This window comes from Mus musculus, chromosome 4 (assembly GCF_000001635.26).
Source record: "Mus musculus strain C57BL/6J chromosome 4, GRCm38.p6 C57BL/6J".
NCBI classification, from domain to species: domain Eukaryota; kingdom Metazoa; phylum Chordata; class Mammalia; order Rodentia; family Muridae; genus Mus; species Mus musculus.
Window position 1 is genome coordinate 130,091,329 of NC_000070.6, and position 13,114 is coordinate 130,104,442.

General features: G+C 52.1%; 1 protein-coding gene across 6 annotated transcripts in view; it reads left to right on the forward strand.

The window, feature by feature from the left end:
* Col16a1 (collagen, type XVI, alpha 1) overlaps window positions 1-7,949 on the forward strand; it is a 51,461-nt gene extending 43,512 nt beyond the window's left edge. For 5 of the 6 annotated variants that reach the window (XM_006502641.3, XM_006502640.4, XM_011240386.3 and 2 more), the window contains 9 exons: window positions 1,403-1,453; window positions 1,746-1,835; window positions 3,186-3,221; window positions 4,215-4,259; window positions 5,018-5,206; window positions 5,545-5,611; window positions 6,467-6,643; window positions 6,838-6,915; window positions 7,562-7,949. In XM_006502641.3, the coding sequence (XP_006502704.1) occupies window positions 1,403-1,453; window positions 1,746-1,835; window positions 3,186-3,221; window positions 4,215-4,259; window positions 5,018-5,206; window positions 5,545-5,611; window positions 6,467-6,643; window positions 6,838-6,915; window positions 7,562-7,764 (936 nt within the window). In that variant the 3' untranslated portion in view covers window positions 7,765-7,949. The remainder of the gene's footprint in view (window positions 1-1,402; window positions 1,454-1,745; window positions 1,836-3,185; window positions 3,222-4,214; window positions 4,260-5,017; window positions 5,207-5,544; window positions 5,612-6,466; window positions 6,644-6,837; window positions 6,916-7,561) is intronic. The other variant, NM_028266.5, reaches the window with a different exon arrangement.
* Window positions 7,950-13,114: the final 5,165 nt, after the last annotated feature.

Below are 13,114 nucleotides of genomic sequence, written 5' to 3' on the forward strand. Positions count from 1 at the left end.
GAATAGCGTGAGAAGTGCACGTGGGATCAGAAACCATGCTGGGCTCCGAAAAAGATACCTCACAGGGCAGGCACACTCAGGGAAGGGCTGGCAAGAGGTGGGTGGATGGGTGGTGGGGAGGGAGAGGGGACAGAAAGCTAAGGGGATCTGGGATGTGCTTGCAGGGGGTTGGGGAGGCTTGTTCCCTTGGTCTGAAGTGAAAGGGGGACTGAGTGAGAGAAAGAGAGGAACCAAGAAGTTCATTTGGGCAACTGGGTGGTGCTTTTACTCTTAGGGCGAATCGGAGAGAGCATTTATTAAGCAATATTGCATCTCCTATCCACTTTTCTCATCAGTGACAGTGTGACAGCAGCAAGCTGATAGGGCTCCAGAGAAAGTGAATCCACTGTGCGCTAATATAGTATGGTTGTATAGTGTTGGGAGGTGTTTGGGGACATTAAGAGTACTTCATGACAAATAAAAAGCAGGGGAGAGGGGGGCGACTTTCAGGTCCCGGTTTTTATATATCTCAAGGAGTTCAGAGAACCTGTTCTGGGGACCTCTGGTCCCCAGTAGAGGCTCATGGGGGCTGTGGATGAGGACCTCCTGGGTTCCTCCTGTCACTGTTCTATCCAGCCTAGGCCCCTGCTCTCTCCTGGTCCCAGCGATGAGCAGTCCCACCCCAGGAGTCAGCTTAGGAGCCATGGCCCAGAATGTTCTGGGGAGGGGCATAGGGTTCAGAGAAGGTGTTGCTCCGGTGAGCAGGTGATCTCTGGACTGTGGGTATTTAGATACAATCCCAGCAGTGTCAGGAAGGGACATCCCAGGGGTGTAGCATGTCACTGTGACCTGGGGGGAGGAGCCACAGAACTTTCCCAGGTGGATGTTGGATCAGCCTTTTTGTCTGCCCCAAAGATCTCCTCCCCCTTCTTTGATATGGTCAAGGGCTTTGGAGATGCCAGGAGTCCCTTCTGTGGCTGTGGGTGGTGGGGGACATGGCCTTTGATACATATGGCCCCTGCCCCTAGGACTTGTGGACCCCTGCTGTGCAGACCTTCTCCCGTAGAACAGTAGGATGCTGGGCTGCCTTTGGGAAGTATAGGCTTTTGGGAGATACCCAGGTTAGTAGTTTGTTCTCTCCTGCCTTTGGTCTCTGCACCTCACAAGCCCGGGTGCATCACTCAGCGAGCGCTGGGCACAGGATCCTGGGTATTCAACCACTCTCCACCTCTGCTCCAGAGCCAGAGCTCCTGGTAGAAGTTCAAGTGTAAGATCAGAAAGGAAGGAGCAATTTCAGGAGAAAAGAAAGCTAATGCAATGTAGGAACGTTCCTGCTGCCTAACCGCCCTCCAGTCTGGTCTGTTTGTTAAAGCCATTACTGTGCCATGCCTTGACTCTCATGCCTTGACTCTCCTCTCCTTAGGGGCCACAGGGTCCTCCAGGCCAGCCAGGTCCACCTGGGCTCTCCACTGTGGTGAGTGACTTCTACCACTTACTCTAAGGAATATTGCTGTTTCTGCTGTGGGCTCCTACACCAAGCCAAAGGGATGAAGAAATGACTTGCTTTCATTCCCTTCCTTGGACATCTGTCCTAAAGATGTCTCTTCTGGGATAAGGCAAAGGGCTTGGGCCATCCTAGGGCCATGCCACAGGCACAGGCATGCCATCTGTTCCTGTGGGGCTGGGCCCCTGGAACATGGCAAGGGCTTTGTGGCCTCTGCCTCTCCTTCTCTCCAGAAATCCTCATCCTATTTTATTTTTTTTAGGGCCTGAAAGGAGATCGGGGAGTCCCTGGAGAAAGGGGCTTGGCGGGCCTCCCAGGCCAGCCTGGCACACCCGGACACCCTGGCCCTCCAGTAAGATTTCACATCGTATAGTCCAGGGGAAAGGATCGGTTGGCTTTGCACAGCACACCTGGGGTCTTTAGAGAAGCTCTGAATCATGCTGTTAGCATAGCAGCATCTGGGGACTGGACTGCATTCAGATAGATGAGCCCTGTAAGCTGGCTCACCAAGCCGGCTGCACACAAGGGCACTACCTCTGAGGACACACCAACAACCTGATGCAGGCCCCTTGATGAGTTATCAGAGAGAGAAGTCCTGGTCCATGTGTTGCCCCTGCCCCTGCAGAGCTTGTCAGTAACCACAGAAAGTCTTTGAAAATATCAAGAACCAGAAATACAGAGCTATTACTGTAACTTTCTGAGCTCCTCAGAAGCCAGACTTGAGCTCAGTCCGTTTAGCATTCAGAGTGATGCTATATTGGTCACTGACTGTGCCAAAGTGAGCCTTAGCTTAGATTGGGTGTGTGTTTTGTCTTAATGTGTTCTGCAACCAAGTTTGGAGGTTCAATTGTCCCTGGGCTTTCAGAGGAGGAAATGAGGGTTCAGGGTGACTGAACTGACTGCTCTGAATCGCACAGCTAGTAAAGGGAGGAGCTGAGACTTGATTCCCCAGCTTGCTCCCGCTGCAAATTTTGTACTCCTCAGTCAACCTGCGAGCCCTCCCCTCCATAGAGATCTAGACCGGCAAACCACATGAGGTGTTGCCAATTGCTAGCCTCAGGGACTTAAAGTTTCTGGGAAGCCCAGGAAAGAGGGCTCAGGTCTCCGTGACAGGGGGTTTCCCACCAAACAGATTTTCTTCCAGGGCATAGTAGCAAGCTAGGGCTGGCAGTCCCCGATGTGATGGCCGACTCCAGTCATGTGCACATGGTCACTGGGCCCACTTCCCAGGGACCGGGGGTCAGTACTCCTGCTCACCCTGAACTCGGCTGGCTGTTCCCGAGGTCGCTCTCCCTGGAAGGCTCCCTCTCTGCCCACAGACTCGGGAGCTGCCAGGGCCCTAGATGTGGCCACCCCTTGTCCTGCTGTCCCAGATTTCTCTTCTCCACAGCCCACCAGAAAGCCCTGGGTGGGGGTGGGGGACTCAGGGCTGGACAGCTTCTGTTGAGGTGTGCTGGCCAGTCTCACTGAGGACAGAGGCCCACAGCTCATGAGGTCCTTCAGCAAACATTTAAAACCCTCAGGGCCAGGAAAGGCATACAGTTCTCAAGAAGAGGCACCTTGCTCCAGCTCGGGCAGACTGGGGTGGGGGTGGCGCAGGATCAGGGCTCCTCATGGGACAGAGCATAAGGGCAGGGTGTGTGGCCTGAGAGGCTGTGTTGGGTGACAGCTCATCTTGTTTCCGATGCTCTCTGCTCCCCAGGGTGAGCCTGGTTCGGACGGTGCAGCTGGCAAAGAGGTACTGTGCTCCCTGTCCCTGTCCCTTGGGGACACCCCTTCCTGGTCCTCCCTGTGTTCCGTTCCTCATCCCCTCCGTAAACACAGCACATGGGGGGCAGACTACCTCCCACAGATACTACACCCACAGTTTCCACACCAAGAAACTCAGTCACAGGTTGATTGAAAATATTCAGGGAAAATTTGCGGGTAAACTGAATATATAGAAACTTTTTTTTTTTTTTTGAGACTTTGTACCCAGGCTGGCCTGGAACTTTATAGCCCAAACTGGCCTCAAACTTAATGATCCTCCTGCTTCAGCCTCCCTAGCTCACAGGTGTGTACCACCACTCCTGGCTCCCTTTCTTCTTCCTCCTCCTGATCTTCCTCCCCTTCTTCCTCCTCTTCCCCCCCCCCCCTTCTCATTATCCCCTAGGCAACACAGCATGACAGCTCTTTGTAGCATCTACACTGTGGTACCTATTACGTAATTAGAGATGTAAACCACACAGACAGATACATTTAGGATCACACCATTTTACAAATGGGAGCGGAGGCACACTTGGGGATCCGTGGGGAATCCTGGAACGAGTCCCCTACAGATTCCAAGTTGGTATCTCTTGTTGGTCTAATGGAACTAGGGGACCCTACTTCTAGTCAGAAAGAGACACTAAGGATAACAAACGCCAAACAAAGGCTCCCTGGGCCCAGCTCCTGCCAGGCCTTCCGCTATCTCAGACTAGCCTCCCCATTCTGACTTCTGTCACATCTGTGATGAGGGACCAGGCCAATGTGCTATCAAACAAGGCCATGCCCCAGGGGACATCAGCCTCCCTCCCAGCTGTCAGCCCCTGGTTGGTAGGGAAGCTGTCATCCTTTCTCACTCAGCCCAGCTGGACACAACCAGGATCTTAGGGTGGGAGACACTGGTTTTCCCAGTTCCACCCCCACCCCAGGGGCCGCAGTGGAGCTGCCCAGACCAGACCATGAACTTCTATGTTGTTGTTTTTAATAGGGACCTCCTGGAAAGCAGGGACTCTATGGACCCCCTGGCCCAAAGGTGAGGGGGCACTGACTGGGTTTGAGAAGAGAGATATTCGGGAACTCCAAGCTGCAACTTTAGCCACAAAGGAGGCCTAGGGTGGCCAGTGGGCAGGAAAAAGGGGATGTGACCTCGCCTGGGACTGTCCCATCTATAGCTCTGGGAACGAAAACCTCTTTAATCCCCTAATAATTGCTCACTCCAGGGCCCCTCTGTGTTGGTCTGGGGTAAACAGAAGCCCCCCCTGAACAATGACAGCCCCTGTGCCTAGTCACCATGACACTAGAGTGCAGCAAATTTTAAAGAAGACTGGATATAGTGCTATGAGACCCCAGGCAGTGAGGGAGGAAGGCACAGGGGACAGGAACAGTTTCTACAGAGGACAGTAGAGGGGGACTCATTGGGGTGCTAAGGCTGGAGAGGGGCATTCCAGACAGCAGATTCGAGCAACATGGTAGAACCAGAGTGACAGGTATGACAAGGTACGTCTGTCAAGCCGAGGCTGAGGAAGGTGTGAGGAGGGCATTGTGAATGGTCCTGGGCACTTCCTACTGAGGGAATGTGGGAGCCAGGAGCATTTCCCAGCATTCCCAGGGATGTAAGCACTACCTTCCAGAAGCACTGCTCTGGGAGGTGGAGAGACAGGAGAGTCTGTATCATGGTGACTGTAGCCCAGCCAGAGATGCTGGGGACTTGGGGAAGGGGCAAGCTGCTGACACATTGCGACACAGACTTGGAAACAGTTGGTAATAGTGTACTGTGACCTGTCCCTGTAGGGTGACCCTGGACCTGCAGGACAGAAGGGCCAAGCAGGAGAAAAGGGAAGATCTGGCATGCCAGGGGGTCCTGGCAAGAGCGGCTCCATGGGACCTATCGGACCACCGGGGCCTGCAGGAGAGAGAGGTCACCCTGGGTCCCCAGGGCCTGCAGGGAACCCTGGATTGCCTGGTTTGCCGGGCTCTATGGTAAGGGGAGGCCAGCAACCATGGACGGGCACTATCCCATAATACAGGCCCATGGTCACTTCAGCAACTCCTTCTGACACTCTGCAAGAGACCGCTTGACTATGAGTAGCTTCATGGGGAAGTGGGGAGCTAAAGGTGCCCCTCCCACCCTAAACTTTGTTTTCGGATAAGATGTGTATTATTTCAGGGTGGGTGGCACTTTGGATTACAACTCTGCAGGAGGCTCTGAGGACCTTTGCCCTTTTCGCCATCCTTTATTTCTGGAAATCAAGTCTGTTCCCTGAGCCAGTGCCAAGTTTAGACATATGATTGAGGCCAGGTTTCTTCTCTTTCCTCAGGGAGACATGGTGAATTATGATGATATCAAGAGGTTTATCAGACAAGAGATCATTAAACTGTTTGATGGTAATTGGCAGCCGGCTGGGTGGCGGTGGGTAATGCTCGCCCTTCCCAGACACTTCTTCACCCAGCCCTGCCTGCGGTTTCCTTGAAGCTCCAGTGTCCTCCCCTTCCCACCCCCACACATTTACAGACAGCAGGGTGACAGCACATGTTCACTATCCATCAGACCCTCCTTGTCACCTGCTCTACTTAGAGATAAATCGGTCTCTATTGTCCTCCTGATCCCCCACTTGAGCAAAGGAGGTTAAGAAAGCAGATTTCAAATGAGCCTGTGTAGGGGGAGCACTGGGGAGAGGGGCAGCAGGTGGGAAGGGTGGGGGTAGCAGGTGGGAGGGGACAGCAGGTGGGAGGGGAGGGGGCAGCAGGTGGGAGGGAGGAGCAGCAAGTAGGAGGGGTGGGGGTAGCAGGTGGGAGGGACAGCAGGTGGGAGGGGGCAGCAGGTGGGGGGGGTGGGGGACAGCAGGTGGGAGGGACAGGTGGGAGGGGGGCAGCAGGTGGGGGGCAGCAGGTGGGAGGGCGGCTGTGGTCTGTTTGAAGTTTTTCTTTCCTGCTTGTGTGCTGTGGACTTGGAGTGGGGGGTGTGGATGCTGGACAGCCTGCTTGGCAAAGAGACCAATCCGGGACTATATTCAGAAGGCAGGGATGATGGTTAAAGGAAAGAGATGCCAAAATCAGATCTGTGCTTCGGAAAGGTCTGCATGGGAAGGCACGTGCAGGCTATATAGTACAAGAATATGGGAGAACAGCCCATGTTCTCCGTCCCAACACTCCATCAAAGACTGTCCTATGCTGGTGGCATGTCTGCAGCATCTGCATCCACTCTGAGTACCCAGTGACCTGGCCTTTGTCTGCTTGCAGAGAGGATGGCTTACTATACCTCCAGGATGCAGTTCCCCATGGAGGTGGCAGCAGCTCCAGGCCGGCCAGGGCCTCCGGGGAAGGATGGTGCTCCAGGTCGGCCAGGTGCTCCAGGGTCACCCGGGCTCCCTGGTCAGATAGGCCGAGAAGGACGCCAGGGTTTGCCAGGAATGAGAGGTAGCTCTACCTTCTGGGTCTCCAGGGTGTTGGGCGTATGCACCTCTATGAGGGCTGACTGTTGTGAATACGGTGGTGGTGGTAGTGGTGGTGGTGATATGTGTGTGTGTGTGTGTGTGTGTGTATCTCACGATCCACATGGCTGTCATTTTTCTGCTTAGAAATGGAACTTAACTCTATTATTTTTGTCTCAGGACTGCCTGGTACCAAAGGTGAAAAGGGAGACATTGGTGTTGGCATTGCAGGAGAAAATGGTCTCCCTGGCCCTCCAGGTAGGATAATGCAGCCTGAGACCATGAATCCAGAGCTGCAGAGCCCCCAACCCACCACACACACTTTATGACAATATAATTACATTATACTGCCACCCTAATTACTACTTACAGAGAAGCTCTCAATTCAAAACACTGGGCTAGGCCTGAGGGAGAAGAGGAGGAGGAGAGAGGCTGAGTCTCCACCTCTGCCCTGAGCTAGGCTTGCATGATGTGGTGTGGTGGGGACCAGAACCCCAAGTCCAAGGCTTGTCTGGCATCTTACTGGCCCCGTGATATTGATGGGTCACTGAACCCTCAGCATCAGGGTCAAGTCCCAATGACCTAGCTCTGAGGCCAACTTCACTTCTGGATATTACTCATGTATGGCTTTTGGGAAATGGTACAGGCTCAGGAAGCCGTTTTGAGGATGCAATGACCCGTGTGTTAAAAGCTCTCGACCCTTTTCCTGGTACAAAATGCTCCCAATCAATCTAGCCAGAGGTGTGGCTGTCCTTTCGAAATCAATGAGAGATGCAGGCAGGTCTCACGAAACCACTCTTCAAGCAGGCAATTATGCATGAATGAAGGTGTCACTTGTCACAACCATTGTCTCTTCTGTCATCTGTGTCTCCTGATTTCCCTTCTCTGGCTCTTCCCTCTTTAGGTCCTCAAGGGCCTCCAGGTTATGGCAAGATGGGTGCAACTGGACCAATGGGCCAGCAAGGTATTCCTGGGATCCCTGGGCCCCCGGGTCCCATGGGCCAGCCAGGGAAGGCAGGCCACTGCAACCCCTCAGACTGCTTTGGGGCCATGCCAATGGAGCAGCAGTACCCACCCATGAAGAGCATGAAGGGGCCTTTCGGTTGAAACTCCCGCCCACACTGAGATGAAGGACTCTACTAGGAATAAATGGCCAAAGCTTACAGGACTCTGATGGGTTGTGAATGTTTGTGCTATTCCTGTGTTTGTTGTTGTTGTTGCTGTTAATATTTTTTTAACAATAAAGAAAACTATTTGTAACCCCACTTCCATGGGGTTCCCCTGGTGCTGCAGCTGTATCTTCTCTGTCATTTGGTCCCAGGGCTATGAAAGGGTGTGTCCTTCAGGGCCTTGGCAAGCCTATAGGTTTGTGTTGTGTCTTGTACTATATCCATTTGCCCTGCTCCCTCTCCAGGCACCTCCGACCCTCGCTCCCCGCCCCCCCCTCCCCCCGGAAAGGGCACACCTGTCTGGGAAGAGACACTTGCTCAGCCTCGAACCAAAAGCAGCTCTGGAGACTGCATCCGGCTCCGACACGCTGTTCCCTATCTGCTTCCTGAGCGAACTCACTCAGTATTTGGCACCCCATTCTTCTTTGTGTGACCTGAAGCCGAGCTAGTTTGCACCTGGGGAGATGCCACCAGAGCTGAGGTGTGCTCATCTTCCTGGGCACCCTTCGATACACGGAGGCACTTCTCAAGGCACCAGTAATTTCATGACTAGAAAATCTGCACAGACCTGGGGCGGGGAGGGGAGTGGGGGAAGAGCCTCAGCCCTAGCCTAGGCAGCCAGGGGATGCTTCTCCTGGAAATGTGATGGAACCTCCAGCCCTGTGCCCATGCCAGGCTCTGTCACCAGCTTTCCAGGTTCAAATAGTGCTTCTTGTTATTCAGACGTGCACTTATGCCCATCTCAGGCTGGGCCTTCAGAAATAGCTGGGGTTACATCATTGAGAAGGGGTCCCAGGCAAGCCATGATTAGATCTAAGCTTGTGGTCCACCAAGTCCACTGGGGGTTTTCCATCTGCTGTGCCCTCCATATGTAAAAAGGGCAGGAAGAAAAGAAGAAGACAATGTATTGAATATTATAGGAACATGCTGTCTCGAGCGTCTTTCTTCTCTGCTCCTCAGATCACTGGTTCTGATGGGCCTGCTGCCCAGGGAGGGCGCAACAGGGCAAATCCAGGGGGACTTCCAAAGAAAGCCTACTTACTGGCCCTGGCTTTCTGGAGGGTTTATTCAAGTTGGATAAACTTCAAAGGATCACAGAGCAGGCTCAGAAATGTTCTCAAAGTCTAGATGTTTATCCAAACTGCCTGAAGCCTTCAGGCTGGCTGTCACATCTCTCCAGAGCTGGCATTTCAGCACATTTTTGAACATTCCCTTCTCTGGTTTGGGTACCAGCCTCTGGGTGACTCTTCAGAACCTTCGTCTTATTTTCTTTCCTGCCTGAGACAGAGGGGTGTGCCCGTGGCCAGACTATGCTCCTCGGCCGGCCAAGCACCTCCGCTGCTGGTTTAGATATAGAGGGAGAGACGGTTTTCTTTGCATCTCTCATCGGCAGCTCTCAGTTAACTCTGGTTCTAACAGAAAACATTAAAAGGCAAACACATCACCAGCGAGATGAAGGAGCAGCCAGGTTTTAGATGGGGACAGATGTGGACGGGGACAGATGTTAAAGCACTCCCCTTGGAAAACCCACTTCTACTCTCGGCTCAGACTGTGAGGCAAACTGCTGAGGGGTCCCTGTGACCAGGAGTCTGTTGGCTCAAGTAGAAAGAAAGAGAAGCAAGGACCAGCTGTTGAATGGAGCAGGTTGGCTCTCAAGGCCAGAGGGGGAGACTGGCATGGGAGACATCAAAGGCACACACCCTTTGAGCTGGGGCATCGACCCTTGGAAATGGTGCCTTCCTTCATTTCCCTCCTCGGTCAAATCCATGCTGCCCTCTGGGGGATTCTATGACAGGCTAGGTTGAAGCTTTCAAGATTTGAGTGGCTGTCTCCCTGGAATTTGAAATGGCTGTATTTTCTTGGACCATGAAGAACCAGATGGGAAGCTGAGTTTTATAGTCTCTTCTTCTGTGGTCAGCAGAAAAAAAAAATCTGTGCCTCTTGCTAGTCAGCTAGGGAGCTGGGGGAACTGCAGGGAAGAGGAGGGGGGTACAGCCACGATCCACAGGCAGCTTTTCCCATCCCCCCCCCCCCTCCGGCTCCACTCCTCAGTCTGCTCCAGAGTTTCAAGGCAACACAGAGATCCTTCAGACTGACAGTCAATCTTGAGGAGTCCATTTCCTCTTCCCAGTTTGTGCCAGGAGCTGTACTAGGCTCTGGGGAACCTGAAACAAACTAGACAGATATGGACCCGGCCACCACAATGACAATAGAGACAAGTAGTTCTTTAAGCGATTACAACAGACTTGGCTGGTTGGGACAGTACCAGGTGGCCGGGGAGGTGCATCGCTGCGGGACCTGACTGTCTAGACAGAAGTTGATCCGGGCAAGGGGGAACAGCATGTGCCTAGGCCCAGAGATGATTGAGCACAGCAGGCTGAGGGAGGGGACACACACTGTGGGGACACAGTGCTTGAGCGTGAGCACTGGTCACGCAGTGGGGAGCCACTGGTGAGTTTTAAACAAAGGTTTGCCTAATGGGGAGTTTGTCAATTGCAGTGTGAAGAATGGACTGGAGAGCCCTTAATTTGAGAAGCCCAAGGCTATTGCATATTTATTCTGCAGAGAGAAAGAAAAAAAAAAGCCACGTTGGATGCCTTCGGAGCTGAAATCTTCCCTTTTGTCATAATATTTTCCTTCCACCACACTTAACACAATTCAGCTGCATTCTCAATTCACATGAGGTCCGTTAGCCCCTCGCAAGAGACTCTCCTTCCTTCTGTCCTGTTCCCATGGTGCCAGGGCCCAGACACCTCTGTGTGCTGTTCTCATTTACAGTGGGCTCTACAAAAAACAAAAACAAAAAACAAAAAAACAAAAAAACAAAAACAAAACAAAAAAAACCTGCAACCTTCCTTCTAGTCCACAGAATCCAAAAGAGAATCCAAACTTCAAACCTGGACCTAGTTGGAATCAAAGAGAACTCCATAATGAGGTGGGTGTTGGTGTTCCTTCCTTCCCCATATTGCCACACGGGAGCTTGGCTCCTAGCCAAGTGACACTGGGGAGGAAGAACTTTCCAGTGGCAAGGCCTCCTTCCATTACCCAGGTCTGCTTCACCTCTGATGGTCAAGCACTCTTCTGAGACCTCCTCCAGAAAGCTCTCACTTCCCTATGAAAGGCAGGCAAGCGGCTAGCCTCAAGCCAAGCTTTTTTCCCCCTTCCTGCTGAGCTGAGACAATAACAGGAACGCCCCGTTCACTTCTGTCTGCCTCAGGTGGTTAAGGTTTGGAAGTGAGCTCTTTGTTTTTTTTGGTCTTTGAAAGATCTCTCTTTCATCTGCCCCTCCAAAATAAACACACCTGCCTCCCTGCCATTTGGCTTTGGTTGGTGTATGGCTGCTTGAGAGAAGCCTTGGGTGCACCCTTCTGACCCCTGAATAATGCAGACCTCCGACTGTGAGTTCTATTAAGCCTTTCACTGGAATAAAAGAATGCCAAGAATTTTCACGGGGTGGGTGAGATTGGTGAGCTCAGTGGTTGCTGGCAACAAAGATGACGTGGCTCTGTTCTTGGGACACACATGGTGGAAGGAGAGAACTGACTCCCGGAAGACCTCCATGCACTGGATCAGGTAAGCAGGTGTGCGTGTGTGTGTGTGTGTGTGTGTGTGTGTGTGTGTGTGCGCCCTCCCTCTAAAATGCAATAATAAAAGGATTATCATAGGCACTGAATCCTCAGCACTTGTGGAATAAGGGTGGGTGAGTCACATGACCTCACGTAGCGGGCTGGGTGTCACTGTTCTTTCTTGACCTTCAGCCCCATACCTCATCCTTATTGAGATTTCACAGGTCAGTCCCACCGACAGTTTTGGGAAGACACTATTGGCTGACAGCCTGCGTTATGAAAGCATCAGCTCTCCCTGGGCCTGCTGGGTGAGGAGCAGGTAAAAGCCTGGTACCTCCATTTTTACTTTATGGGCCTCAAGCCCTATGACCCGAGTTTGGTCTTTCCAGCTCTGGTGGAAGAACTGATTGCAAGTAAGTGTCCTCCGACCTCCACATGCGCACGACAACCTTTGAGTCAAATTACTGCTCATCTCTGCACGGAGCTGTGCCAGTCATCTAAGGAATGTTCTACAGAACTGGGAGTCTTCCCCATTCAAGACCAAAGTCAACAAGGTGAGAGTGGCTGAGGTATATTCAAGATTTGAAGAGACGACATAACATTGTCAGAGAAGGCAAGGACTTAGGAAATTGGGAGGGGGGGGGCACATACTCCAAGAGGAAGCCATCAAATGAGAAAATCCCAGCCAGCCATCTTCTGCCTTGGAACTTTAAATTGACCACAATGCTAAAAGGTGAATGGACAACAGTAGAGATCCCAACCCGCCATCCCTTCCTCGCCCAAGCTAATGGAAGCTAAACTCATAGACGCGTTAGCTCTTGCCTGTCGAAAACACCGACCCTTCTGAACAGTTCTTTGACTGCAAAATGAAAGGAACTGTAATAGAAGGTGGCTGTTTCTTCTTTGACCGGCCAGAAGAGACAGAGCCTGGGCTTTGAATCTAAGGCTCATCTCGTTCTGGGGCACTCACATTTACACAAGAGCTGGAAGGAACCAGTTTGTCTGTTTTGTTCCCCCCTCCCCGCAAGCGTATTTTTTATTTCATTCATATGAGTGTTTTGCTTGTGTGCCTGTGCACCACACGGATGCAGTGCCGGTGGATGCCAGCAGAGGGCACTGGATCCAGTCAATCCAGATTTACAGACCGCTGTGAGCCACTGTGTGGGTGCTGGGAACTGAACCCAGCTCCTCTAGAAGAGCAGCGGCGCTCTTACCCGCGGGGTCACCTCATCCCTCACCCTTTCATGTAAAGTGCGCTGCCCTCCCTTCTCCGCAGCTCTGCTTTCCTCAGAAGCTCAGCCTCTGGTCTCTGAGTCTTTTTGGAGAGGAGCTCTAGAAAATGTCTGACTTGAGGCTACCTCAGACTCTCCAGTAGTCTGCCAACTGCTAGCTTTTCTAGTTTTGTTTTTAGACGGTTTCACTACGCAGCCCAGGGTAGCTTCAAATTTGAAATCTTCCTGGAAAAAAAGTGCTACACATCTGTAACCTAAGCGCTTGGAAAGTGGAGGCAGGAGAGTCAAGAATTCCAGGTCAGTCTTGACTACATAGCAAGTTCTAAGCCAGTCTGGGCTATGCGGGACCCTAATTGAAGAACCAAGAAAAGGCCAAATCACCTTCTTACCTCATCCTCCCAAGGGCTGGAGGATGAGGCTTTTTTAAATAAATAAATATAAATATATATATATATATATATATTTTTTCAGGAATGGGTTTTTTTTGTAC